At 41.1% G+C, this 26,481-nt stretch overlaps 1 protein-coding gene across 4 annotated transcripts in view; it reads right to left on the bottom strand.

The window, feature by feature from the left end:
- The window catches only part of LOC145435023 (baculoviral IAP repeat-containing protein 2-like), a 406,058-nt gene that overhangs the window by 41,181 nt on the left and 338,396 nt on the right, over positions 1 to 26,481 (bottom strand). Inside the window, exons 2-16 of one of the 4 annotated variants that reach the window (XM_080312290.1) lie at positions 23,158 to 23,306; positions 22,738 to 22,846; positions 21,791 to 21,924; positions 21,118 to 21,197; positions 19,615 to 19,749; positions 18,770 to 18,898; positions 17,788 to 17,858; positions 16,107 to 16,295; positions 14,445 to 14,793; positions 11,296 to 11,443; positions 8,687 to 8,786; positions 7,652 to 8,155; positions 5,456 to 5,727; positions 3,300 to 3,585; positions 271 to 2,145 (exon numbers count right to left, since the gene is read on the bottom strand). The exons of the other annotated variants lie outside the window; for them this stretch is intronic. Coding sequence (XP_080168416.1) covers positions 1,971 to 2,145; positions 3,300 to 3,585; positions 5,456 to 5,727; positions 7,652 to 8,155; positions 8,687 to 8,786; positions 11,296 to 11,443; positions 14,445 to 14,793; positions 16,107 to 16,295; positions 17,788 to 17,858; positions 18,770 to 18,898; positions 19,615 to 19,749; positions 21,118 to 21,197; positions 21,791 to 21,924; positions 22,738 to 22,846; positions 23,158 to 23,242 — 2,766 coding nt within the window. The 5' untranslated portion in view covers positions 23,243 to 23,306 and the 3' untranslated portion in view covers positions 271 to 1,970. Of the gene's footprint in view, positions 1 to 270; positions 2,146 to 3,299; positions 3,586 to 5,455; positions 5,728 to 7,651; positions 8,156 to 8,686; positions 8,787 to 11,295; positions 11,444 to 14,444; positions 14,794 to 16,106; positions 16,296 to 17,787; positions 17,859 to 18,769; positions 18,899 to 19,614; positions 19,750 to 21,117; positions 21,198 to 21,790; positions 21,925 to 22,737; positions 22,847 to 23,157; positions 23,307 to 26,481 lie in introns of those variants that run through there. 4 annotated transcript variants of the gene reach the window in all.

Genomic DNA, 26,481 nt, shown 5'->3' with positions numbered 1-26,481 from the left:
ATGACTTTTTTTTTAAGCGAAAAAAGGGGTTCTTAAATCCCGACCAATGACCTGAAACTTCGATAAAATTGGTTCTGGGGGACTGCCCCTATTTCCGAGCCGGCAATCCCCCAATTTCTGCGCGGTAGGGGGTAAAAATTGCCCATCTCTACAACCACTGGAGTTATAAAGTCACCTGAAATGCACATTACATTTTGTACAATAACTACCTTCAACTATGACACCCAACAGAACGAACGAACCTGACATGCCACCAAACAATTGACACCATCAGTGTAAATCATTTTATTCGATCACACATCTAGGCTAACGACGATTACACCGTATAATCAAGGTAGCGAAATCCCAGTTCGTTTTTTAGGCCTAAACAAGTGTATATTCAAGCAATGCCAGACATAATCCTTGTTAGCACTGAATGGTTTCAAAATGTTGACAATAAAAAATCGACATGATTTCATCGTTGCAAAATTTCTGTATAAAGCGTCTTTCGTAGGTTCATAAATTTTGATAGAGCTACAAGATCGATGGGACTCTGCTAGCAAGAGATACAAGATCGTGAATACGACACGTAACACAGTTTTTTCCTTATCAGATATAGTTGGGATTATTAAATATAAGCAATAAACATTCAAATCATTATCATTTGAAGCACAAAGGATTCTGTTCAAACTTGTGCAGTTAAGGTGGTCAAAGTTATCTATGACCATAGCTGCTAGTCAATTACAAGTACCAGACGATGATTTACAAGACATGGAAAACAATAAAAATAGCAGACAGGTTAGAAAATACTCAGGAAGTAGCATAAAGTCGATTGGAACAAGAAGTCGCTAATTTAAACTTTTGATTTGAATAAAATAGTATTTACAGTGAGCACAACTATAATAAATGAGCAAAGAATCGGTCACCGTAAATACTATTTTATTCAAATCCGAATTTTTCGACGGCAATAACTCCGCTTCCACTGGTTGGAATTGAACCATATTTGGTGAGCATCGTTTCTATAGACAGCCTAACACTCTCATGGGGTGAACAGCAAATTTTCAAATTTTTTATTATTTATTTTTAAGAATAAATAGAAACTTTCTTCTCCTGTAGCAAAGCGGTTACTGGTTGGAATTGAACCAAATTTTGTGTGTAGGCTTAAATTAGGTAACCTAACAATTTTATCAAGTAGCCAGTACGATTTGACAAAAAAAGTCATTTTTGAAGAGCCCTACGCACATGCACATAGATAGACTTCTATAGATTCCATATCAGTTATTTTATCATCGATAGACGCAGATTGGCGAGTGCTATGTGTTGAAATAAACTGAAAACGCATATCATTATTACAGCATACTATGTGTGCCGTTATGCGAAAGCTCTTCATACATTCCAGCACTTAGTGCACAAGTTTGCGAGTAATATTGGTAATATTGCAATTTATACTTGACTACAAGCCGTTACTTTCATGACAGTAAAATTGTGTTGAAATCTACTCATCACAGAGAAGATCTATAAAGGTCTATGACCAGCAGAACTCAAGATATAACATAGTCTGACGGGTATTCATCCATGCAGTCTGACGCTAACCAGCGTGAATTATCATTCCCCATTTTCAGAAGCGGCCCCGGGTGGCTTTAGACATCTGTAACTAATATCAACTATTTTAGCATTCATATACAGAAATTGACTATAACTATTCATAGAAACAAACAACGACTGTCTATTATATATTTGTGGTATAATCAGAGGTCAATCGGAACTGCAAGAAGGTTAGCTTGGAGCCGCGGTTGGGAATCACTGTTATATCTTAGCAGCACTACTATTTTAAATGCCAGTTGATAGGCATAGGGATGCAATAGTTTTCTATTTTGAGTTTAGTTTTACTATAAACTGTTACAAATCTAGATATCATTTTGAACGAGCTACGACACTACAATTTGAAGCCAATAGCAGTCGATGCATATCACCATACAACACAAAAACGATTAAGCGTGATACGTTCTAATATATCTCGTGATTCTAATCCTGCACACGGGGCAATGGGTCACCCTTCTGCCGCAATCCAGGCACGCGCAGATGTGACCGCACGGCTCGAACAGAACTTCGACTCTGGAGCTCAAGCATATCTTGCACTGGTATTCTTTTTCCAGCGCCTCCAGTCTGCAAGTAAGAAACAAAAAAGTTGTAGTAAAGTCTCGTCATAAATTTGGAGCAATGTGACGAGACACTACAACAGTGTGTATCTTTTGTGATATACAATTTTCAGTTAATACCACATCAATATTATATATACACTACACTTACACACCAATGTTGAGATGGATTGTTGACAGCCTCGCACCAGTAAGTAGACTACTTACAACACTGTGAAAAGCGTTCATTTGTATGTAACAACGCTTTTTGGGATATAATACAGACACCCAGAGAGTAAAGTTTACACATAAAATTCGTCAAGATTTAGAACAGGGGTTCTTAAAGGGGCACTGCACTCTAAAAATGACGAGGTCTCAAATTGAAGGGCAAAACGAAAGAAAAATTAATGGAGCTGTAATGTATTGAAGTTTCCACAGATGTGTCACGCCCCAGCAGTCACACAGAGATCGAACTCAGATTTATCACGCTCCAGCAGTCACGCAGAGATTGAACTTTATAGTTGTCAGCCGATGTTATGAAGGAAATAGAATACACTAGGCCCGATTTTAACATAAATCTCCTGACTGGACAGTGGACATCTTCCGTTGAACGCGGTGTCTAAACCACCTTGGCATGTACGACATATTTCCTTCATTACATCGGCCGACAACAATATAAAGTTCGATCTCTGCGTGACTGCTGGAGCGTGATCATCTGTGGAAATTTCAATGCATTACAGCTCCATTACGGTGGCGTTCTGAAGAAAACGGCTGCGGCCAAAATTTTTCTTTCGTTCCGCCCTTCCATTTGAGACCACATCATTACTAGAGTGCAGTGCCCCTTTAACATTTGTTAATCTTCCTAGGGGAGATGGGGGTTGTGCGGAGTGAACCAGTGATTGTGACCAAGTCCGAGAAAGTCAGCAGTTTCTCTCACAGACACGAGTAAAAATGAGGAGTTTTGTATGATATTGTTTTAGTTTCAACACTTGGCTTTATTGGACCCCTTTAAAACTGGTCCGCTTACAACTATATGCAGCGGGTCTAAAATTAGAAGATATGTTCTTTCCCAAAAAATTCTAGTAATCAAGTCGAACTAATTAACAAGAATGATTGAAATCCAAGACAAAAGTAACTCAACACCATACACTGCGAAACATTCAAAACTATATTCCAAATTACCTTTGCTGTGTCGAACCCCCAGAAGCTCCCGCTGCCCCAGTGCTGGTAGACGGACCGATGCCGCTCGGCGTGGTGGAAGTTTCCGCCATCATTGGTGCCGACGGGGTGGGTGCTGTGTTGTACGGCCGTGTCGAACCGAGCGTCGTACCTACAGCTGTCCCGACCGGCATTGTGCCAGCAGCTGTCCCAACAGGCGTTGTCCTAACAGATGTCCCGACAGAGGTGCCGACGTTGTTGAACACAAAAGGTGCCACTGTGCCTTCACCTGCTTCTTCTCGTTGTCGAGCTGATTGGTGAAAATCAGAGTCACAATGCCGCAATAATATCCGGGTTTATTTCAATATCGATGTATTATTCAAGTATTTTGTCGTTTGTCATGACAATTTTACTCATTGATTGATGCAATCATATCCTAAAACGGCTTTACAAAACAAAGCAGCAGTGCCTAAAATACTTTTGACACAATTAAATTCCTTTTGAAACACTGCTTTACAGGTGATTTATTTGAATAGCTTCTCGGAGGTACCGAACTTCAATATACAATTGAATAGTATATTCATAGGGGTAGGGTCAGGGGTAATCGTCAGCGACTAGTAGAGATTGTTCATATAAGATTGTTCATATACGATGTTCTTTTGAATTCTCTATTAGCTGCTGACGATTACCCCGACGATTGTCAGCGGAAAATATTCAGGTTCATTTCAATATGAATATACTACTCAATGGTAAATTAATGCAATATTCAAGAATGATTTTCCCTTGTCAACCACAATTATTAGGACGGACAACAGCCGTAGCTCAGGCGTAACGCCTCTTTCTCGCGAACTGGAAGCCCAGGGTTTGATGCCCGCTGGCTGCGGGCCCATAACCCAGCCTCAAACCCCACAATAAGCCAAAGGAATTCCCCCTGACCACTATTATTTGAACATAGTTATGAAAATGAATGGGTAAAGCATCCAACAACAGTTTGGTTATCAGAAATCCATGGGAAGTGGTTCTGCATGTCGGCATATCAATTCCAGGTCTCCAAAATGAAACTACTCCTCATACTATGAATTATCTGAGCGTGAACTGCTCAGTCATTAGTGTTAGCCATGAAAAATAAACAAACACACAAACACATGATCTGGAAAGCGAAAGAGAGATACGTTGTGTTTGTATCGACACTACCTAAGTTGGCAAAATAGGGGGATTAAATTTCTTTAAAAGGAACGGGAAGATGATCTTGTGATAGTGACTAAACATACCCAAATAGACACACCAATGAGAAAGTACTACAGATGAATCAGCATGACTCATGGTGCTGGTGTTGATATAAGGGGATTGGCAGGTCAACACTCAACAGCCCTACCTTGTGGACTGCTAGATCACCATGAAATTTTCACAGCAGCTAGGTGTCGCTAATGCTCTCTAAACAAAATATCAAAAATTGCTGTCCTACAGGAGAAAAAGTGCGTCGACAACAGAGCGTCAAATCCCCTTTTGCGATTTCACCCCTTTTTTAGGAAGTGCTACTGCAGTCCTAATATTGTTACAATAAAGTTTCCAAGGATTACGTGCAACCCATCTTGGAGAAATTTCGTTTCGCAATTTTAAAATTAAGACTTCTTACTAAAGTTTGTTCTACTCGGAACATGGTGGACCTACGTCAAGAAGCTATCAGCAGGAATAGGTCTGGATGTTAGCTTGTCAATGAACCTCTAGTGAATCATGTAGACCTGGCTATCACAAATAGTCACACAAATTTTAGATTCACGTCGAAGCAATGCAATGACACTGCACACTAACAATCATTTTGTCAGTATGAAACTACGAACGGGCGCCCAGTAAAATGGATTTTTAGCAATTTTCAGTTATTCTTAGACGGTGCGATAAGGGCACCATGCAGAGTGATCTGCTTGGTGATCGCTGACTGATAAAAACCAGCAATTGCATGCAGTATTCTCTGTGATCATGTGGCTCTTGTAACTCGCAGATGACATCTTTCAGGGTTTCTGCGGGAGGGGGGCAATGGAGCTGGGTCTGGCATAGCATATGGAAAAGGTGCAGTATGTTAGCTAATGGCATTAGGGTCGAGTGTCAAGGAGTGGAATTATAGAACTAAATGCAACGAGATAAGCCGTGCTGTAATATAATAAATACCCAAATGTCCTCACCGAGATACTCGTGCAAGGGCAAGCCATCAATGATAATCCTGCTCCTGCCCCGACGACTGCCAATCACGGTCTGCCCGAAATTGCCGCCAGTTATCCGAATAGTGCTGTTGGTCATGGTCACGTTTCTTCTCGGCTGACCCTGGGGCTCGAATTGAGGCTCGGCCGGGGTCTCCTCAGGTTGCTCGAGCATCGCAGGGTCGGTGTCCGGGTTTAGAATGCTTTCGATCAGCAAATCCGCGGTAGGGTACGGACCCCCGAGACCCACTACTCTCCTGAAATACGCAAAACATACATCGTTCAGCAGACAATTGGACATAATGCAGGCTATATTTCATAATGTAATATTTCAATGAAGTGGTAATAACAAGTTCTGCATTGTCTAATATATCTAATGTATCTAATATAATATCAATAAAAATATTAGAATGAATAAATCTGTCAATGTGAATATATATATTGTTCGTTGCAACATGCAAATTCTGTACGAAGAGGAACTTATTTATAATATAGGCTAATATTAATAAAAATGTTGCAGTGTCTAAATTTTCCAATATTAATAATTAATCACAGCAATATTCAAGTTGTCTACTACGCGGAGTTTATTTGTAATATAATATTAAAAATAATAAAAAACCCTGTCAATTCTTGATGTGTTGCATAGAAATAACAATTTGACTGATATGTCAGGAGTTGATTGAAATATTCAAAGTTTTCTTTACTCTCTACATTTAGGGGCAGGTTGCTCATAGAATTGCCGTGTAATAACCAGTTTTCGTGCGAATAAAAATGATAACGGTAAAAATATAATGTAATATTATATATACTGTAAAGTATTGGACACATCGTAAATTTTAATTCAACAGGCATATTCGAAAATTAGTCTGTCCTCCACTTAAACTACACTGCTCGTTAGTTGATACCAGTTCAATAAAACTACAAGTTGTCAACAGCTTCACTTCACGGCGGCCTACATTTACAGCAAACCCTCACCGCATCAGTTTTACTTTCATATATTTAAGCATGTTGACTACACTACATGTCAAGCACTTTCTCTTTCATAGGATTAGTGGTGCACATTCCGCACAGTGGCACAGATGGCTTAACCTAGCTCTAAGGTACGATAGTCAACTTTATAGGGGTGTCAGTATTCAAGAAGAAATTAACAAGAGACCCTTTCAAATCTTCAACAGAATTAGTAATTGATTGCGGACTAACACATTCAAGACAACAAACTTTCACCACTACTTATTGGCAGAATTGCAGTCCGGCTCTGTTGAGAGTGATAGTTTCAATGATATCAGCATCACATAAAAAGACATGGCTCACTCCCAGAATTATTTGCAAAATAAAAACCCTGATACACAACCGTTAGCAAGTCCCCATGTAACAAAGTAAAGATAATACAGGACAATCGTTGGACACAGTGCGCATAACCACTGTGAAAGAGCTCAACAGTCTACAAGCGTCTTTAAAAAACCAGGGGTATACCCTAGTACCGTATAACTTTGTCTCCACACGGCCCATGTAAGTTTCAAGTGACCTTCTCCTATTGTCACATTGTTTGTCAGCCTCGTTGACATAATACCGGCGGAATGCTACACACGCTTGTGCGTTTACAATGAACTATGACATAAGCCGGCTCAGAGCTTCATTGGTTATTGTCCTATTGGGTAACATTTGAAGTAAACATGAACAGAGTACCGGGTAGATTATACAGAACTGCTTCGCAATTCTGGGAAAATACATTGCATCAAATTACCCAATATGGTCAAAGACGGGAGCGAATTGCGATAAGAACTTATTGCAGTTGTATTGTGTTCATTTCAAAGTCTCTTTAGATCCACACAGTAAAGGTTAATAGGGCGTCGCTAGAGCTATACTAGAGCTTTTCAGGTGTTACGCAAAGAGTGCTGTGACAAGTAATATTATACCCCGGATAGACAAGCTTCCGCATTAGAAAAATTTGCATATATCTCATTGAGTGGTGTTTTTCTTGCTATCCAATGGTGTTGCGGAAGATTAGTAACACCAATAACTAATAAACACTGGTAGCCTACATTAGAGAAATATAAGTCATTCGGATGGTATGCATTGTAGTGAAGAGCAAATTACTAGTAGGCGATGGGAAAAAGTTTGAGAAACACTGCACTAAATTACACGCCAATCTATGAAGACGCGAAGAGTTGAAACACAAACCTCATCTGCGCAGTACGAATCTGGTCTTCCGTAAATCCCATCTGTCTAGCAGTTGCGACTTGTTCCGACTGCAGAGACTCCTCCACCATTCTCTCCCTCGACTGTATCGCGGCCTGCGGGTCCTCGATACGAACTCCGCTCGTGGTACGCAGCTCCCCGGGCTGTGGCGGGTCTCGCGGGGGAGGCGGCGGAGGATTATTCGGACGCGGCGGTTGCGTAAAAGGCTCCGGTATAACTCGCGCCTGCGGTGGCACTGGTGGTAATGTTGGAGTAGACGAAACCCGCGGTACGGCAGGCGGCGTAGGCCGAGGCTGCGGTATCGGGGGCAAGGTCGGGGTAGTCTGAGGCGGCGCCTGGGGAGGTTCCTGGGGTGATGCTGGTAACCGAGGCTGTGGCACGCTGAGATTTTGCATGCTGGGTATGACTGGCCGGATCACGTTCGGATATCTGCGGCTGACTTCAGCGATGAACTCTGGGCCACGCTGTTGCATAAGGTACTCGCAGCTGAAAAATGCAAACAATTAGAGTAAAGTGAGAGAGAGATTTATTTTGTCAACCGACGAAGCAAAAAAATTCGTGCAAATATGCAGGACAAAACAGACTTGGACAACTAGATAATTCTAGTTGTCTATAATTAGTCAATTAGAGCGAAACGTCTAGAATATTTCTAATTCTAATCTAATTTATGGTTTTCCTAAAAATGCTACAAGAGAACTGTATAGCGCGAAACAAGCCAAGCTTGCTGCACAGGATTCCCCAATGAACTCGGATTTGATATAAACTGAACTTAATTCAATATCCAAGTTTTGGCGAATTCAGTAACTCTAATTCTATTCTAATTTGGAAATAACGTTGTATTCCTAAATTCCATGGCCTAATAAAAAAGCTAGCATTTTGACCGAAAAAAATGTCAAGTAGAAGTGGAAACACACAACCATTCGAATAACAAGTGCAAGGCCAAAAACCTGCTTCAGTACTGCAATAAGTAGAAATACCCATTACGAACCGACTCTAATGAATACCAGTCGAGCTTACTTCGGAAAATACTTCGCGTGCTCTACCCAAGGGTCGTCACTCTGGTTGAACTGTCTCAGGCCGCCGCCACAGTACCAGCACACCGTGTCGTCAGAATTCCCTTCATGAAGATATAAAGAATCAATTGAATGGAGGTCTCAAATATATATATGATTAAATAGTATATTCATATTGAAATAAATAGCTGGTTCATGGTACAGAACTTTAACCCTACTCCCGCGGTCGGCCTCCAGGCCAAATTTTAATGCATTAACCAAAAAGTTTATAAAATGCGAACAACGGGACTTGAACCGACGCCCAATATATCGCCGTTATCAGAAAATAGCAGCCTAACCAACTGAGCTACTCGGACGGCTCAGACGAGACAGGTGACGATGGTATTCAAACAAGTCTACGCGATTTCTCAAAAGTGAAAGAGAAATTAGTTTTTCGTTTTCACGTGACGTGATACATAATCCTTCCCATAGTGAATGATCACGTGGTTGTCTTACACATCAATTTCGGCATTCAAACAAGACATTACTGATCTTGATACATTTACGCAGTCGTGCGTACCGCGACTGGAAAGTCTTTGTTGTTATAAGCATTACTCACGGCCGCCGCTGATTACGTCATCGCGATAGAGGCAACGCGCCTTGTAATTCGTGTTTATTTAGCTTTGCCTGGTCCAGTTATATAAGTCCAAATCCATGTTACTGATCTTATAGATACTATTGATCGTACATAACTAACAAAATGTCCATTTTGCAACTGCACAAGGCCATCGTAAGTAAATATATTGCCTTGTTTGACACTTCTCACAGGCGAGCGATTTCTCTTGTTGTTTCATTTCATATCAATTTGAAACGTGTTCTACGCATCGAATGTCCGATACAGGTTCGTCAGTATATTGGCATATGATCAACATCTATTCATTGAAGTCTACAGTAACTTTGTATAACATATAAAACGGATGATTCAACTGTCTGTATGATATTGTTATTACAGGCGCGAGTACCGTATTCGCGTAACTTACACAACACACCCATGTCTCACAGTGTTTAGCACTGGCGTCGTGTAACTTATATAAGACCAACCTTCGTGATACTGATCTTGTTGAAGTGTTATGGACTGCATCTAACTATGTGTGTGACATTCAACTGTATAAGACAATCGTAAGTGAATGTATATGGCCTTATGCGGCAATGCTCATACGTGCGCGGCATTTTTCACGTAACAGAATATCGCTATATTTCACACCAATTTGAAGCGTGTTCTATCCAACTAATTCCCGATAATATGGTTGCAATGAACTCTTGCGATCAACAACTACTCTAAACGACAACTGTGTCTGCTTACGACGTGTAGAAAAGAAGATATAAGGAATTATAAGATTAGCGTTCATTCAGGCGAACTGAGCTACACATTGAATTTTGCGGGAAAATTTTTTCTGTATTCAATCTGCATTTTGAACAGGATATGCCATAAGGCAATGGGTTATATATAGCTGGGCGTATGCGTATCGACAATCGCTATTTATAGACGATCATTGTAACCGTTTATGAATCCTACAACGCAAGATGTCGTTAATTGATTGAAGCGTGTTTGTGAAAAACTGTGCATGGATCCTCTAGGATCCACCCGCGTCGAAAGGGTTAATATAGCTTTCAATTCAACATCCATTGTAGTAGAATACTCATTGAACTCGAAAACTTTTCAGGTGCCTCTTTTCAAGAGTTAACGGCACACTAAAGGGATTTAAACAGATTTAAAAGCAAAACCAAAAAGGCAAGGTATGACGCAACAATCAAAATTACAGACCATGAAACTCGCATTGTAACAATGGCAAAAATAACAAACTTTGAAGTATGCGTTACTATAGTGCCAGCGCAATTTGTAAATGAACAGTTACAAACACGAAAGCAAACATACTGATGAGAAATTTGTAAGTTGCAGAAAAAATCTTTTTGTCTGTTTGGTTAATTGTCTATAATCTACAATGTACCGATTTCTCATTAGTTTGTTTTGTTTCGTGTCTGTATTTACAAATTGCGCTGCTACTATAGTAAGGAATTGTTGCCATTGTTACAGTGCGAATTTCACGGTCTGTGATTTTGATTGATGCGTCATACCTTGCCTTTATGATTTTGCTTTTAAATCTATTTATGTCCCTTTAGTGTGTGGTTAACTCTTGAAAAGAGGCACCCAAAAAGTCTTCGAGTTGAATGAATATTCTACTACAATCGATTTTGTATCGAAAGTAATATTTAAATGAACCCAAATATTTTCGGCTGACACTCATCAGGGGTAATCGTCAGCAACTAGTAGAGAATTGGAAAGAACATTGTAGATCAACAATCGTATCACAAAATATGAAGTCGTCAGCACGAAATTTCGAATAATAGAGCGTTCAATGTACTATTTTCAGATGGTACACGAACTCCTTCTGTTGACAGAGTTTTGGTTGGAGTATTTTGATAAAGGTCGACTCCAAGGCGCACGAATGAAAGTGTGAACGACCCCTTCCGATATTCGGGTTCATTTCAATATGAGTATATTAGCCAATCCTATATTGAAGTTCTGTACCTCGAAGAATATATATATATGCTAACAGAACACTAACAACTTACCGGCATAGTAAAGTCCGGCCTCGGCTAGCACCGCGTCGCTAGCGAAAAGTCTCGTATGGCTACGGAACGCGGATACTTGGAACGATCTGCGACGCACCGATTCCTCCCTCATGTTCGGGTTGACGGGGTCGAGGCAACGGAAAATGTCCTGAAACAGACAGAGGCTTAACAATTACACAAAATCAGAAAAATACCGTGGAGCTACTTGGAAAAAAAATGAGCAGGGTTGTAACGACGCGAGTCATTTTGGCATTGATTCGATCTGTACTCCAGTCCAGGTGCATGACTCGAACCAACAAGATAGCGTAATGGTGGAGCATCCGGCATCTTGATCGGTAGGTCGTGGGTTCGAGCCCGGCCGGGTCAGACCAAAGACCTGATTAGTAACACTGGTGGTGCATGACTTAGAAGCCGTAAAGGCTATATCTGCACTTCCTTGTCCAGCGGCATATGCACATCATGCACTCAGGGTATGCATATTAGGGTTGTCCAAAATTTGGAAAATCTCAAAAAGTTTCCGTGATTGTGTCTCATTCTATAGATTATTGATAAAAAACAACAATTAGCCTGAAAGAAGCTTACAGGAAAGCCGTTAAGATTTCGGACAAAGCGTTTGAAAGTAGCTGCTCAAGAATGGGCGTGCCTCTGACCATAGAACGGCAAGAAGACTAGTAATCAAATAACCACGGCTCTTGATTGGCTAATCGGCTATGCTTCAATGACCACGGCAGCAGCAGCTTGCTGATTAGGTGTTCAAGAAGTCTGCTACCGGCAGGGATTCTGAGTGCGCATTGTTAGTAGTTTGGCAGGTGATGACTTAAGATTAATTCAGGACATGTTGAGGTACGAAATACATGATGAACAAACAACACCTGCTTCACAGAAGCTTTTACAGCATGACTGCTTTATGTGAAGGAAACGGCTGAAGCCTACATGTCGTGTTTTCATCGAGAGAAAGCAAAGGCGCTTATGCAAGTGTTGAGCGAATTCACCGTTTCAGTACGGATCCACCATCAGTGAATACAAATATATGAAGCTTAACAATGACACTATACTTTGTGTGATCTTATTGGACCCAAGTTGTAGTATATAGTCGAAGTATTGAAGGTTCTAGACATCGACTGAATCGGCCGGTTATGCTTGGCAGTTATACTTACAGCAAATTGAATTCACTTATAACAGTTGTCAAAGTCCTTAATGATGCTGCAGAAAAGAGGTGTAAGGTAAGCACAGGCTATGTTGGATATGATATCCAAACTATGCTGGATACTATATGCAGCATAGTCTGTGCTTTTCTTTACACCTCTTTTCTGCGGGATCAACAAGGACTTTGACATACCATGTCCAGCACGCAGCCTGTGCGAGTGTGCGTACATTACCACCTCTTTTCTGCGTTATCATTAAGGACTTTAACCACGCCTACAAGTGCATTCAATTTGTTGTAAGCATCTGATAAGTGCCAAGCATAACCGGCTGATTCCGCCGATCCCTAGAGCATTCAAAACGTCACCTATATACTACAGCTTCAGCCCAATAAGATCATACAAAGTATAGTGTCATTGTTAAGCTTTATATATTTGTATTCACTGATGGTGGATCCGTACTGAAACGGTGAATTTGCTCAACACTTGCATAAGCGCCTTTGCTTTCTCTCGATGAAAACACGACATGTAGGCTTCAGCCGTTTCCTTCACATAAAGCAGTCATGCTGTAAAAGCTTCTGTGAAGCAGGTGTTGTTTGTTCATCATGTATTTCGTACCTCAACATGTCCTGAATTAATCTTAAATCATCACCTGCCAAACTACTAACAATGCGCACTCAGAATCCCCGCCGGTAGCAGACGTCTTGAACACCTAATCAGCAAGCTGCTGCTGCCGTGGTCATTGAAGCATAGCCGATTAGCCAATCAAGAGCCGTGGTTATTTGATTACTAGTCTTCACGCCGTTCTATGGTCAGTGGCACGCCCATTATTGAGCAGCTACTTTCAAGCGCTTTGTCCGAAATCTTAACGGCTTTCCTGTAAGCTTCTTTCAGGCTAATTGTTGTTTTTTATCAATAATTTATAGAATGAGACACAATCACGCAGACTTTTTGAGATTTTCCAAATTTTGGACAACCCTAATGCATATGCATAGATCGTGTGTATATGTATGATGAGTCGGTGTATATGCCGCAATAAATATCAAGGACAAAAAGAAACTACGCCCTTTCCTTTCCAAGTCATGTGACTCGAGACTAGGTCGGCGAAGACAGACATTTCAATGTAGCTTCAAAGAATAGTAAAGTAAGCGTATTATTGGTGTTTGGTCTATCAGTCAGACTGATACTTGTAAAATAGGGCCAGAAACTGTTTAGACTGAGGAAAATCACTACCTTATAAATGCGAGCCATTTCTATATTACTCGATGCAATGTTGAAAAAGTGGGTAGAACAGGATTGAACTGAAACCGAACGGTGAACATATTGACTTGGACTCAGACTCGAGTCAAAACACTACGACTCGGACTCGACCCTCAAAACTAGTTGACTTGGACTCGGTGGTGAATTGAAAATGACTTAAACTCTATAAAAGTGAGATCGACTCGTGACTCGGAACCTCGTGAATTGGTTACAACCCTGGTACCGACCCAATTCCAGTTCCTGCCCCGTAGTCTGGTACAGGAGTGGTCAGTAGCAGCGTACTTCTACGTTTTTTGAGTGCTCAAGTAGGTTTATACTCAACATCTGCCAGTGCCACATTCCAGACTAGGACGACTCGATAACTATAGCTGCCAGGTTAGACTAATTAAAGCGAAACACCAGTAACCTAAGTCTAATATAATTTAAGTTTCCTGAAGATGGTACAGTAGAGCTGTATAGTGCGAAATAAGCCACCAAAGTTACTGTACAGAAACTTGTCGTTCACATGTTCATGATAACGAACCCTGATTTCATACCAACTGGACTTCATTCAATCCAAGTTTTCGCGAATTCAGTTATTCTAATTATAATCCAACTCGAGAATCACATTGTAGCTATGATTATAATTGTATTCTAATTTGGAAAAAACTGTGAAGCCATACTTCTAATTCTAATCTAATCTCCGTCGAGCACTTCTGCGAACTACCAAAGCAGCCTAGACAAGTCTGAAAACGCAAACATACTCACCATCAGATTCGTCCTCTCCATCAGCTCCGCGGTGGGGTTGGCATACACTTCCGATATCCCCGGGTCCTCACGCTCGGTGGGTGACCGCGGGGGCGTTGAAATGCTCCTCCTTGAGTCTCTGCTACGCCTGGACCGTCTAGGAGACGAGCTTCTGTACCGCGTCTGAGCCACGGGAGACGCGGCGCGGTCCTGGTAATGTATCGGGCTTCGAGATTTTACGACTGTGGGTCGATGAGGTCGGTTTCTGGGGCGGACCCGGCGGTCTTTTGCAGCCGTGCCGGCCGGGTGTAGCTTGCTTTTTCTGACGGGCGACAGGGGCCTGTTGCCGCATGAGTGGCCGTTCATGAACCTGAAAATACCGGGACGGCGTTGGAGTCTTGGTTTTGATGACTCCAGTCATCACACTAGACACACTTGGGCCGAAAGCAAGTTACATGCAGGGCTGTAATGACTCGAGTCGAGTCACAATTTTCTGATGACTCGAGTCATTTTCTCAAAATACAGAAATGACTCGACTCGAGCCAATCTGTGTGTTGAATCGACTTGGACTCGAGTCATCGCGCATGACTCGAAACAAGTCATACGACTCGAGGCTCAGACGGCCCGGACTGACATATCACTGTAATTTCAAAGAAGAGTAAGGTAATCACACTATTGGGATTTCGTCTATAGCAGGGCCGGCCAACCCGTGAAGGTTTTGAGTGGCATGCGAGGTAATTTCCAAAATTTCTAATATCATCAAAAATGGATTGCACAGATTGTCAACTTGCAAGGCCAACCAAAAATTTGATTAGTCTGGCCGCAACCTTGAGATGTGATGACTAAAATATCAGTTCTGACGCATTGAGAGATCCATCAGCCCGTCACATATTGGTATATCTTCGTACACTACAATAAAGCACAGAATAATTTGCGATAGATTTATCAAAAGTCAACAATTTCTACAAGCTTAGCGCAACATGTTGTCACTCGGTTTCTTGTTTTTAATATTGTTGCACTTTTGTGAAAATGGAAGAACGCCTAATGTAATAGATTGAGTCTAACTATATTCGCGATTACGAGACAAAGTGTCGTTCAACATATGCGACCTTGCGTTTGCGCTCGCAGTAAGAGCGTCGACTATGAAACCTAGGCGTGAAATGATTGACGCATGTTCGTCGCAGCTTTCGATAACGATATGTCCATGCGCCGAATAGCCCAGTCCTCGCAACCTTGGCCCAGTGATATACAGCAGGCACGCAATATAGTCAAGTGACAATGTTGTTGACCTACGAACTTCAAAAGATTTTCACGCTTAGCGCGGCTAATGACCCGCGCAATAGTTCATCAATCGAATGTGGCCCTTTGGCTGAAAAGGTTGGCCAGCCCTGGTCTATAGGTACTGGTAATTGAAAATGCGACTAAAAACTGCTAAAAGTGAGGAAAATTAGTATAGTATGAATGCGAACCATTCGATAGCACCAAACAGAGTTATAAAAAGTGGGTTTACCAAGACATTAAATGGAAACTCAGCAATCAATACAATGACTTGGACCCGAGTCATATCACTATGACTTGGACTCGGTGGTGAATTGAAAATGTCTCGACATGACTCAAGTCAAAACTACAAAAGTGAGATAGACTTGTGACTTGGTTACAACCCTGATTGCTCGCAAGCCATACCTGCAGTCAGGCGAGATGTCAAGATGCCTTTGCTTTGCGTCGTCATCCCTCTCCCAATTCGCGATTGTTTTGTTACAGGAAAAGCAGCGAACCGCGTCACCTTGCCCGATGGCGTAGAAACCATATCTCACCAAAATTAGAGTGTTGAAAAACACACTGTCGTCGGGCCAAAACTCGTTGAAAGTTTTCCTGGGAACAAAATATACGTTAAGTGCTCATCAGACAAATTACAGACGCCAGGTTAGAAGTCACGACTTTTATAATGAGCAACGATTGGGGATACAGGCTCAGTGCCCCATACCTTGTGTATCAACTTCCTTCGTAACAAGACATGAAAATTAGCAGCTTCTTATACATCAATGAATAATGTTTAAAATACCACACATAACTTCCTTTAAAGACGAGGAATGTATTTCTGGCATGGGATCGGATTAAAAGCAGTTTCTATAGTCAGTGTGAGATCTCTGATGTAACACTCGAGAGTTGATGGTTCAGAATTCTTTGTCTTATAGGTCTATACGTAGCTGGTCAGGGCAGATGTTGTTAAGACGTTCATACGTTATATTACCGAACTCTCATGTAGCATGTTCTTAGGATAGGAGGCGTATATGTTGTTAGGTGAAACAGGATGTTGTTTGGAGTGAGCAGACAACTTAATAGTGAGGCATGGTATAAACTCGGTGAAAACACTCTACCTGCCAGTCAACAACAGAGTTCTGAACATCCTAACAACCTTTTAAACGAGTTCAAATATACCACTACAACATTAGGAGTAAACCTCCACAGTACATACCTAGCATAGTGCTTTTGTGTTCAAATAAGTTCGCGAACAGCTGTAGAGATTACATGGATTTCGTGGTAAATCCAGCTCTGACAAGCTGCAGAGCTGGATTTCAGAGGAATGTATCCTGCCTGATTTGACATGTCAATAATGTGAAACATTCCTTCATACTAACTGGAGTAATAGGAAGGATTTGCAACAACCTTCATGACACGGCAAGCATGCATCAACTATTTTGTCAAGTCAGCATGTTTCAAATGGATTGTCATTGCTGGCATTGCTGGTAGTTGCCAATCATTATGCTATTCTCAGAATCACGAACGCAAGCACAAGACACTGAAAAAAGAATCACTGAAAGATTCAATGGCCACCCATTGCATTTATTTTCCTAGGAAGTGTGAATGCTGAGTCACACATCCCCCATGAGTGCAGCTAGACTACACTTTACGGGAAGCATTGCCAAAGGCTTCTGACGTTATTGTTGGTTGGTCAATATCAGCAATGGTTCTCAACGGCTAATACGCAGCAGCATTGCAAGTGATGCATGACTAGGTCTGGCTAGAGACCATTGCTGAGTTGTCTAAATCAAATCTGCAAACGTTTTCTCTATATCTATGGGATTATATATTAACTAATGGTATCAAGCGGATACCAGATTTAATACGCTTTTATCTGTGTACACTGTACATTCAAAATCTGGATGGTGGTGTGGTGTGTATACTTCAAACTCAATACATATCCAAACACACCTAATGCAAAAATCTGTGCTAATCACGAGCCCAATACCCCACTCATGAGCACCGGCATAAACCAACACCAACGACATTCATCCAACACCATAGAGGCCAGCCATGAAGAATTTGTGGTTGTATAATTGTACAAGCAGATATCTAGACTTACAATCTATTTCGTCCGTCTCTCATGTCTTGGCGTAACACAGATGATAAAGATGGTTCTGAAGAAGGAGCAGCCTGTGATGGAAATAGCATTGAAAACACAATTCAGCATAATTCCAACACTACTACTAACGGCTTATTAATTAATATGTAACTAAACTAACAGAAGCTATAGTAAAATGCATTGAGCGCTTTGTTTGAAATTCAAATGGTCCAATCAGATCACACCGTAGTAACTGGCTTACCTTACTATGATTTAACACGTTTACTATAAATTCCTACAATTTGTCAACAGTGCTGTGTTGCACGAGTCAAAACTACTCATTTTGACAAGAGTTACAAAGGTGTGTATTGCCGCGACAGTGGGTATGTCACATCTCAAACCAATGGAATCAGGAATACAATCGCATTGAAATTGATGTCTAAACACTATCCAGTAGCTTGAAATGGGCATTGATATTTTCAACTTTTGCCAAACAGACAACTTCCCCAAGAGTCGCATTGAATACGGTTCAAACCAGGACAAAAAAAGATTCAATGCTTATGAGATCTTGCGCTGTCCAGCACTCGACACTCTGTGACACAGCATATCATATTATAACAGATGATTCAGCGACAGGCAGCTATATGTGTCAATTCATGGGCAATGAAACACGAGTCACAGTAAGTAGACACAATAACCTTTTTACTAGCCTATAGTATCTCAAAACAGGTCAAGACACATATCTGGTTGCTCTAATATTCTTGGCAGATCTGCTAACCAAAAGGTGACACAGCTCAATGCCAGGGTGTATTGTCTTCGTTGACATAATGTGCACATTATGATAAAAAAAATCGAAAAAAATAAGTTATTGAGACAGCCGATATTTAAAATAAAGAAATTATCCACAGTTTGCCTGACACACGACTGAGAGAAACAAATCAAGAACAAAGCAAAAATATACAATGTACAGAACTTAATAATGACAGACTGTTGCATCACTTACATGGGGTCTGCGTTTATTTTGATGTCTACCTTGGCGTGTCGGTAAAACTGCTTTAACAGAACGAGGTGCATGATCAATAAATTCCGGTAACGACCTCGATGCATAGCTTGCTTCGCTTATGCGCAAGCCCTGTAAATTATAATGGCACAGTTTGTAAGATAGAAAACTGTACATCAAAACTCATATTTACACCATACGAATCAGTCGTAGGTATTGTAGATCTGATAACAAATTGGGTCAATTAGTCTCTGGAGACATCTTCTAATGCAGGGGTCACCAACAAGCAGCCCGCGAGGTAGTGTTATGCGGCCCGCGATATGATTCGAGATTTCGGAAGAACGCTAAGTAAAGCATTTTTCGGTTTTCAAATATAGCGACGGCGACAGCATTGCATAGAGGGAGAAGCAGCTGCTATGAATGGGCATACTGCCTTGACGTGTAATGGCCCAGACACTGCCAAGACAGAGACAGAGACACTCAGATAACAGCTTAGGGCTTCCTCAAAAGATCAAGCTTTACAAGGAGATAGTCTTTCAGCTAGAAACGTGTCTTGCGAGCCCCAATATTGATTCCGTAGCCGATGAAAAGGGGTGCAAGGTATTGTGCGCAGCTCAGAGTTCAAAATAAAATGAAATTGATGACCATGACATTTTTTGCTGTATTTGTATTTCTTTAATAAAATATTAGGCCTACTTCTTTTGCGGCTGTGAACCCCTTCAACTCTGGAAAGCATGGCATCACTGAAATATCATTTTTGCATGGTAATAGGCCTATGCTACTGAATACACAGACATAATATGACGATGTGTCCACAACAAACCACAAAACTGATATCGAGTTCTTACTTGTACATCCACTGGGACATCAGGTGGCGCACCACCCTCTGGCGGAGTCAAGCATTCAAAATCACTCCCTTCTCCGCTATCTACAGTTGGTTCATAGACTGGTAAGTGTGGCTGCCTATTCGATGCAGGAAAGACCTGTCAAACGTAAATGAAAGGGAGACAATATAGCGACGGCTTTGAAATTTAATTTAAACAAAACTAACTACCTGGTTATCCATTCCGTTTATCCGGTGCTAAACTAGGTCTTAATGCTATGCCTGAGTGCTCGCTGTCCGAGACCATCTAATATACTCTTAATGTAGCTGAGCGCCGTCTTAGGTAAATTTTAATGTAGAGAAGGTCGAAAAGTGTACCACACCTACAGCAGTGGTTCCCAACGCGAGTAATATCGCCACCAAGTGGGGGCGAAAATGTTAGACACGTCCAGTCAGATATGCTAAAAAATGCCCGTGAAGACGGCTTATTCTGCATATGACGCGAAATATGACTAAATAAAAGGGTCAACTCAACGGAAAGTAGACGCAGAAAACCGGTTTTCCGAGGCCCTACTCAGAAAAATGAACTTTCTTTTAGTAAATTCACCAGCGATCAGAATTAGGTGGTTAAATTCCTGTGAAAATGTCCCCTTTTTCAGATCCGTAAATATGGGGGAGGGAAAATTTGTGTCAAGCTTGATAAGGGGGCAAAAAAGGTTGGAAACCACTGACCTAGAGAGTAAATGTTGTCTAGGTCAGGTAAAGCCTATTCCATGCTTTCATCCCCAATTCCAATATAACACAACACAACCCTTAGTGAGCTACCAACTTATTGGATTACAGCACTTACGCAACCCCACAGTGTAATTCTATTACATAATGAAAATTCCACAATTGATTAGGCGATGAAGCCAAGTGGTCAAACGACAGTGATAAACTGTGAATAGTGCTAACATAATAGTAAGTAGGCCCCTATATCAAATAGCAACCACTATGAGAAGATAATTCTCCAAGATCTACCATTGTATCTGCGTTGGGGAAGCTACAAAGTACCATATTATACATTGTTTTATGAACTGGGCTCATTGTTTATGAGCATTTTTATTTGTGCCACTTGTGACCACTAATTTTCTTTGTGAAAGAGGTAATTCAACTTTTACAACTCTTTGTAAAGGGCCTAGCCAACAGGCAAAAGTAGGGTAATTTCCCTGTAATCAGCTTGTACACTACAAAGAAAATTTTAGGGTAGTGGATGTCTCAACATCATAGGTTGGGAACATTGGTGTTTTACTGGATGAGTGAGTCAATGTCACCTGGTGGGCTATAAACATTTTTTAAATGGAACTGGCCTTTCAGCAAGCATTAGGGCCTACTGGTATTTTCACTTTTTTTCAAACACATTTAGTAATCTCAACACAGCAGAGAGCAACAGAATAGACCAACCACTGAATTCAGCCTAGTTACGGAAAAATATTGATACAGTTGTGCCCCGAATGTAAAAAGCTGCATGATGAATATGATACCGTACCTTTTCCAGTGTGGATGATGGAATATGTACATTTTCTTCTGGCTCATCTTCCATAGACTCTTCACCACCAGAACCCCGACCTAAATGCCATAAACAAGATGTCTCAATAATGACCCAGAGCTTGAAATCTTGATTATTTGTTAAATCAAGACATGCTGAGCCTCAGGAGTTAAAAAAAATAAAAATGATAGCCAGCAGACTGTTTATCTAGAGCAGTGGTTTTCAAACTGAGGGCGTGAAAGCCTCTGTAGGGGGGGGGGGGGGAGGGAGCTGTGGTCAACTGAAAAATTTTATCGCGCTCGGCGTAATTTACCTACAGATCATAATTAATGATTTGTGTATAGTCCGAGTTTCATATATATTTGAGAATTCTCTCATCAATAGTTATAAGCATTAATACCATCAAACTATCCGTTTGGATTGCCAGCATTCAGGTTGCATTTTGTGATATGACGATAAGGGGTGCACGAAACTTTTCACTATCACTACCGTAATAAAGGCATTTTGTAATATGACGATAAGGGGTGCACGAAACATTTCACTATCACTAATAAAGTTTGAGAACCACTAATCTCAAGTATTTTTATGCCTAGCAAGACAGGTTTAAGTACTTTTAACTACTAATGAAATCACCATTTCACTAAATTGAATACAGTATGTGCTCATTACTGACCTTGATTTGACAGGGAGTTCTGACGGCCTCTGGAATTGGAGCGACTAGTGCTACTTTCTTGGGAGGTGCCCTCTCTTCTACCGTGATTACTCGGTTTTCCGTCGGATACAATATCGTGTCGCTGTTGACCGGACCTGAAAATACAAGTTATCTCTGCAAGGAGGTTCATTCTATGACCCTAATTCATCTGACTAGTCAGACAAGAAGAAATCAGAATACATTCCTGATCCACTGAAAATATTGGTGACCCGGTTCAGTCTTACATGTATATTTTTTCATCGTCATCTGGCTCCTCTAATTTCAGGTCACTCAACTGAGAGATGACCAAGTGATCAATCATGTTGAGCAAGTGCTACGCGAGAGACTCTCTCCTTCGGTACGCGAATAAATTCGTACTGATGAATTTGTGAATTTTGCATGTTGTTAAAGCAAGATTATTAGTGTTGAAAGTTTACATATCCTAGTTTTGAAACTTGTTTAAGTCAGATATATCAACTGTGTTCAACTGTTCAGTGCACGCATGCATAGGCTTACCATACGTCCTCTTTTAAGAGGATTTGTCCTCTTTTTTGACTTTTTTGAAAGTGTCCTCGGAGGACGCCCTTTTGTCCTCTTTTTTGAGATTTTGTCCTCTTTTTTAGGGATTAGAGCAGATTTAGAGCAAATTGCGAGTGATATGCCGTATATTAGCACAGAATTGAAGCTCCGACGGGTGAAAACCGGTGATATTAGCTCTGAGCGAGATGCTGACCTTTTTTTTTTTTCCGATCACATAGTGGGAAAAATTAACCCATTTTCTAGAATTTCACTCCGGTTTTGCAAGTTGAAAATTTCTGAAAAAGTGTCCTCTTTTTTGATTTCCAAAATATGGTAAGCCTACGCATGCACAACATTAAAATGGCAAGCCAACATTTTTTTTTAGAAAACACCGCTTTTTGTCGACCCACCATTCATCTTTACTCTTCTTCCGCACACCTTTGTAATTTCGAAATTCTCCGCGAGAGCGAGACAATCTCTCGCTAGATTTGTATTTCCTTTTCTTTGGACTGCTTTCAACTAAACAACATCATGTTTATTATTTTGATGAGATTTTGGATACTTTCATATGATGGGAGCAACCCGCTCTGGTACACAATTAGCATTTATATACAACAGATCTTTCACCTGTTTAAAATGAGACAACAGTTTAACGTATACGTGGCTACCCCGCAATTTTTCTTCTCTGCATAACTTCAGGCCATCATCACATTATAGTTTGCGTCATTTAAAAATGAATACATCAAACATGGAATCGTCAAGCAGGCGATTGTCTCTTACACAATTATTAGTACGATCTTGGGATAAGAAAACGTGTGAAATGAACCCACCTGGACTACCACGAAGTTGGGGAAATGTATGCGCGCTCCTCAAGCTACTTCTGTCGGATGAATCTTTTCTGGGGTGGAAGGACATATTATAATATAATTGTGATGAAATTTATGTACAATTTTACAAGATTTATACACGTTTTACAATTCTGACGAAAGAAAGCAAAATCATGTTATCACAAAAGTGTATACAACGCAACACAACCAGATTGCACCTCACGTCGTTACACTTGCAAGCAATACATTTCACAAAGAAAACTTCAATCAAACATATAGCCTTGGCGCTACTAGTTTATCAACATTAGTATCTTTTAGATCTTCACTTTGCTAATTTCACATATGGTACAGTATAACTGTAACGTATGATAAACACAACAAAATCTATTTTGAAGAAATCAAATGCAGGTCACCTCTAATTAGGAATGTACCCTTATCTGTAGCAAAGAGAGAAGGGCCCAAACCAGCACTTGGGAATTATTTTTACCAACTTTAGAAGCTAATCAAACCTCATATTTTGCCTTTTGGCGCTTTTTCTACTTGCTACTTGACATTTTTACTGGCCAATGGTTAACGTTTGGGTCAGTGGTAGGTTAGCCCTTGGTAAGGGTTACGGCGCTATAGATTATAGGCCTTACAACCGACGCACATTGGTCACCAAAAAGGTTGGGAAAAATAGTCCATTTCACAAAGTGCAGGCCCACGAGTAGATAGGCTAATCTTCTATAGCTGGCGGCTATACACCTCAAATAAACAAGGCGTTCAAGGTCAGGGCACTAGATCTAAGAAAAACCGACCTTAAAGGACATACGTTATTGACGCCACAAGCCGATTGTGTCGCCATAGATTTAGATGACAACTTCGGCCTCATTCCAAAAAGATATTGTAACCTTTGGAACACGGAGTAAGTGACCCATAGCAGAATAAGGAAAATAATATTCACCCTCTGTGTAGACTCACAGGAAGAATCACACCCCGCTGACTGATTTTGTCACCAGTCATTAATGTTACATTGTTACTCAAGTAGAGGAAGAGACATTCAAGTTTTAATGCTATGCAATGCAGCTGGATAGTGATAGGCTATTTTCAGTTTGCCGGTGGAAAGAGTGAATGGCGTATTTCTTTCACTTTACCTTGTACCTAATGACCATTCATCGACACTGGTGGAGCCTAAAAAGTAACCTCTCTATTTGGCCTTCCTCCCTCTTTTTTACCTAACGCGTCGCGTTATGTAGTTCACTACACAAGATGCCATAGCACACCCCACACCCTACAACTCGTCCCTACCTTCTTACGTCCTACACTACACTACATAGGCTATTATATATAACGTCAACGCACGGTCATCCTGTTATGCAACTTTAATTTACTAATTCTTTTGAATGATTTCATGTATGTCACAAGATAAATTCTAGAAGTTTCGAGGTACGATACACTCTTCGGCGGCCCCGGTATTGTCGTGAACTTGAATAAACAAAGTAGTAGACGGTTACTCCATCTTCTGTAATACGATTGTTGATTCTTTCCAATTCTCTATACCAGTTGCTGACGACTGGACTACCCCTGACGAGTTTCAGCCGAAAATATTCGGGTACATTTCAATTTCATAGTAAACAAACGAAACAAATCACACAATAGCGGAAGTCTCCAAGTATAGATAACCATAGTGTCCTATATGGTGTCGACACAGGCAAATCTCACGCCTCAGTGAAATTGTATCACGTCACAATTTCCATTTGGCTACAGGCAATTTGACAGTCATTTTTGACCGGCTTACCGAGCATTACATTTGGTAAAACGGGTATCAATCGAAAGCTGACTCTGCACTGATTACGAAAATATAAATTTTATTCCTCTCGTGGCCCTGGAACTCCCACAATCAGCCTCGAATTTTTCATTGTTATGGAGATTGGCATTGGGACGTAACAATGCTGTCTGGCGAAACGAGAGAGTAGCTCAAGAGAAAAAGAGTCAGACAGCATTGTTCAGTATTGTTGCGTATAGCTGTATACATTAAATTAAATGTTGTATTGGCCCGCTGCATGGTTGTGTCGGTCACCAGAGGCAGGTCGCGCTGTTGATGGCGGGTGTCGATACTTTCTACAGTCGCACACGTTACGAGCCTGTCGTTGACCTGTAAGGATAGTACTTGGTGCACAGAATGCATTAGGGCCTTATGAACCTTCGCGCATTCTTCTGCAACTTATAGATCTTTCCGTCTATGCAGCTATAAACATTAAATATGTCAGTGTCGGATCATGAGGTCGATTGGCTGAGTCCGGAAATAATACAGGAATTACCGGCGAATAATGACGAGGATGAGGCACAGAAAGTATCTTCCCGGCTGTCAGTCGGGTCTACAGCAACGGTAACAGACGCAGATGTTGCGAATTTGCTGATTGCTGTAGGAATAAATAATAACCTTCATTCCGTATGGGCACCAAACTGTAAATAATTGGATGATGGATTTCGAGAAATCCCACAACAAAGACAGGCTGGCCATGCAGCAGGGCAAGCACTGTTTACATGCGGCAGAGTTTTTTTTTATCAAGAGTCTGGAAGAGCAGATGATGCTTCGCATTTATTGCGACGCGATTGCACATTGCCATTGCGGCGACGCCAGCTGATCTCACTATCGCCGCGCAGCCGCATCCTTGCTCTTGAGCTGCTCTCTCGTTTCGCCAGACAGAATTGTTGCGTCACACCGCCAATCTCCTCAACAATGAATAATTTGAGGCTGATTGTGGGGGTTCCAGGGCCATTCGGCGTCCTAAACATAGAAGATATGCGGAAACTAGAAATCGCCAAGTTTATGTATCAGTTTCACTGCGGTCGTTGCCCCGAATATTTCAATGACTTCTTTACCTCTGAATCAAAAGCGCACAAGTACAACACACGCGCGTCCACCTCGTCCAAATATCATATGATCGACCGAAAAGATCATCGCTCCATCAAATATGCCGGACCTGATGTGTGGAACAGTATCCCGCCGGCCATCCGACAGTCGACGAGCACGTCCACATTCAAGTCGAAATACAAGCAATTACTACTAAATAAATATAGTCCATCCTCAAGATTACCGGACCACGACTGACCTATCGATCTCGCTTCCCATGACATGCCGCCCTATTTCTTGTCGCTTTCTTTTTCTATACTGTATTCTTTACTTTCATTCAGTGTGCATGCCTCCTCTTTACTACGCCTAGGCCAAGGTGGGTGTCCGATTCCATTGACAAATCCAAGTCGCTTCGACATCTTCCTGTCTATTCATTGTATCGCATTTTTTGTGGTGTATTGAACTGATAAAATTGCTAATAAACCAATGAT

The sequence above is a fragment of the Botryllus schlosseri genome, chromosome 3, assembly GCF_051294905.1.
Source record: "Botryllus schlosseri isolate E-star chromosome 3, Bs_hap1, whole genome shotgun sequence".
Lineage (NCBI taxonomy): Eukaryota > Metazoa > Chordata > Ascidiacea > Stolidobranchia > Styelidae > Botryllus > Botryllus schlosseri.
The sequence above is the reverse complement of the archived record's forward strand: the minus strand, read 5'-3'. Positions and strand labels throughout refer to the sequence as shown.